The 2,143-nt window shown below is 60.1% G+C and overlaps 1 protein-coding gene across 1 annotated transcript; it reads left to right on the plus strand.

Annotated features, from left to right (window-relative positions):
- Nucleotides 1-346: 346 nt before the first annotated feature.
- H696_00955 (hypothetical protein) lies at nt 347-1,846 on the plus strand. The gene is made up of 5 exons (XM_009494844.1): nt 347-486; nt 585-691; nt 798-1,032; nt 1,187-1,539; nt 1,766-1,846. The coding sequence occupies exons 1-4, from the start codon at nt 364-366 to the stop codon at nt 1,532-1,534; spliced, it is 813 nt and encodes a 270-aa protein (XP_009493119.1). The 5' UTR covers nt 347-363; the 3' UTR covers nt 1,535-1,539; nt 1,766-1,846.
- Nucleotides 1,847-2,143: the final 297 nt, after the last annotated feature.

Raw genomic sequence — 2,143 nt, forward strand, 5'->3', positions numbered from 1 at the left:
CCCCCCCTGGGCCGGGGATCAACGACAGAGGGCCGTGTGCAGGACAGGAGGCCTGGCCCGTCGCCGGCCTGAAGGACTTGAAGATGCATCTGGGGCCCCGGTGCCGGGCCTGTGAAAGGCCCCAAGGCCCCCCCAGTTCGGGCTTCCCCCTCCTGGGGGGGAGTTAATCCCTGGGCTGGCTCGGGGTCCTGGGCCAAGGCAATTCACGATCGGCCGACACGGGCCTGTAGAGGCACTTGGCCCTGGGGACGCACACGCACCCCCCAGCCCCCCCCAAACTAGGGGATGCGGGCTCTCCCGGGCCGTCCGCCACCCGGGCGATTCTTCAGGCGATCTCGCGGGCTATGGTGAAGCCCCAGCATCATGGAACTCCACCTTCCTCTGATCCTCCCCCCCCCCTCCCCTCTCTTTGCTTCCATCCCCCTCGCTCTTTCTGCGCCCCGTATCGCTTTTCTCCAATCCATCACCCCCACAGCCTTCGCCATGGTAAGCGCCGGTCTCCCGATGCCTTCCTCTGTCCCGCCTTCCGCCAGCCAGTCGCCCCCTTATTGACCGTGTACTGTCGCCCCTGCGCCCGCGCCCAGTCAACACCCTTTGACGTTGAGGCCAACTTGGCCCCGGCGGCCGCCCCTCAGCAGGAGGCGCCTGCCGAGAAGAAGAGCAACTCGCCGGCCATCATCCGCAACTCGAGGTACGGCTCGCATTCCCCGGCTTGCCGGCTTTCATGAGGCCTTTCACATCATCTGACCAGCTCCTCTCCTCCCGCGGTTCCTGCACGGCTTCCGGGCCGGATGTAGCCATCCGATTGCCGTGATCTTTCACCTGCTCTTCCGTGTGCTTTCCATCCTGAGTTACCTGTTGTGCACCTTCATCACGAAGAACTTCGTTCTGTCCTTCGTGTTGACGGTCATCCTGCTGGCCTGCGACTTCTGGACGGTCAAAAACATCACCGGTCGCTTGTTGGTCGGTCTGCGTTGGTGGAATGAGGTCCGCGAGGATGGCTCCACCGAGTGGATCTTCGAGTCGCGCGATGTGCGTTCTCTTTTTTGCTCTTCCCTTTGGTCCTGTAGTTCTCTCTGTCTCCCTCTGTCTCCCTCTGTCTGTCTATCTCTCTCTCTCTCTCTCTCCTGCCCTCTCAGAGCTATCCTGGCTTACTTCTATTAACATGCTTGCCCCCTTCCTGCAGCCCGCTACCTCTGGCCCGCCCAACAAGTCGGACTCCATCGTCTTTTGGTATGCGCTGTACCTGACGCCGGCGGTCTGGCTGCTACTGGCGATTGCCTGTATCTTCCAGTTCTCCTTCTCCTGGTTGGCAGTTGTCGCCGTGGCACTTGCCCTGTCCATGGCCAATGTCATTGGATACATCAAGTGTGCTCGGGTGGCTAAGGCTCGGGCCAAGGCCGCTGGGTCTGGGTCGGTTGTGAGCGACCCTCTGGATCAGGCCACCCAGATGGCCACCGACAGCATGGGCCGCATGATTGCCGACAACCTCTGGCAGCAGATGAAGTCCAGCGCTCAGACTCCGGGCCAGTGAAAATGGTGCGTCAATGTCATAATGTGTGTGTGTGTGGGGGGGGGGGGGGGAGGTTTGGAAGTACCCCAACCGGCTTCTTCACGCTCGCTGTGCCTTCCTCTTACTGATTGTCCATCTCCCCTGCTACTCTTCCCCCCTGTGCTCCTTTCTCTTTCTCTCTCTCTCCCTCTCTGTCGGTCTCTTGTCGTTCGTGGACCATGGATTCAATTTTGGCATCTCCACCGCATGTAGCCACTCTCCACTGGCTCCCTCTCCCCTGCGCCCCTCCCCCCCCCCCAAATATCCACTAAACCGAAACAAATTATTCCTCCACCCTCTTCCCTGGCCAGGCACAGCGTCGCGGGCCTAAATAGTTTGAGTTCTCTCTCTCTCTCTCTCTCTCTGATAGAGCAAGGACATGGTGGTGTATTCTCGTGTGTGTGTGTGTGTCTGTTATTCTGTCCGTCTTTCTGTTCTTCTGCCTGTCTGCATGTGTCGAATATTGGTACAATTCACGGGAATCATGGGCACATCCCGCCGGCCCTGCCGGAGCATAGGAGTGCACCCGTGTGAAGAACGTGCTCGTGCACGCACATGTATCTGCGTATGTGTATGCATATGGGGGGGGGG

Source organism: Fonticula alba (genome assembly GCF_000388065.1).
Source record: "Fonticula alba strain ATCC 38817 unplaced genomic scaffold supercont2.1, whole genome shotgun sequence".
In the NCBI taxonomy this organism is placed as follows: domain Eukaryota; order Rotosphaerida; family Fonticulaceae; genus Fonticula; species Fonticula alba.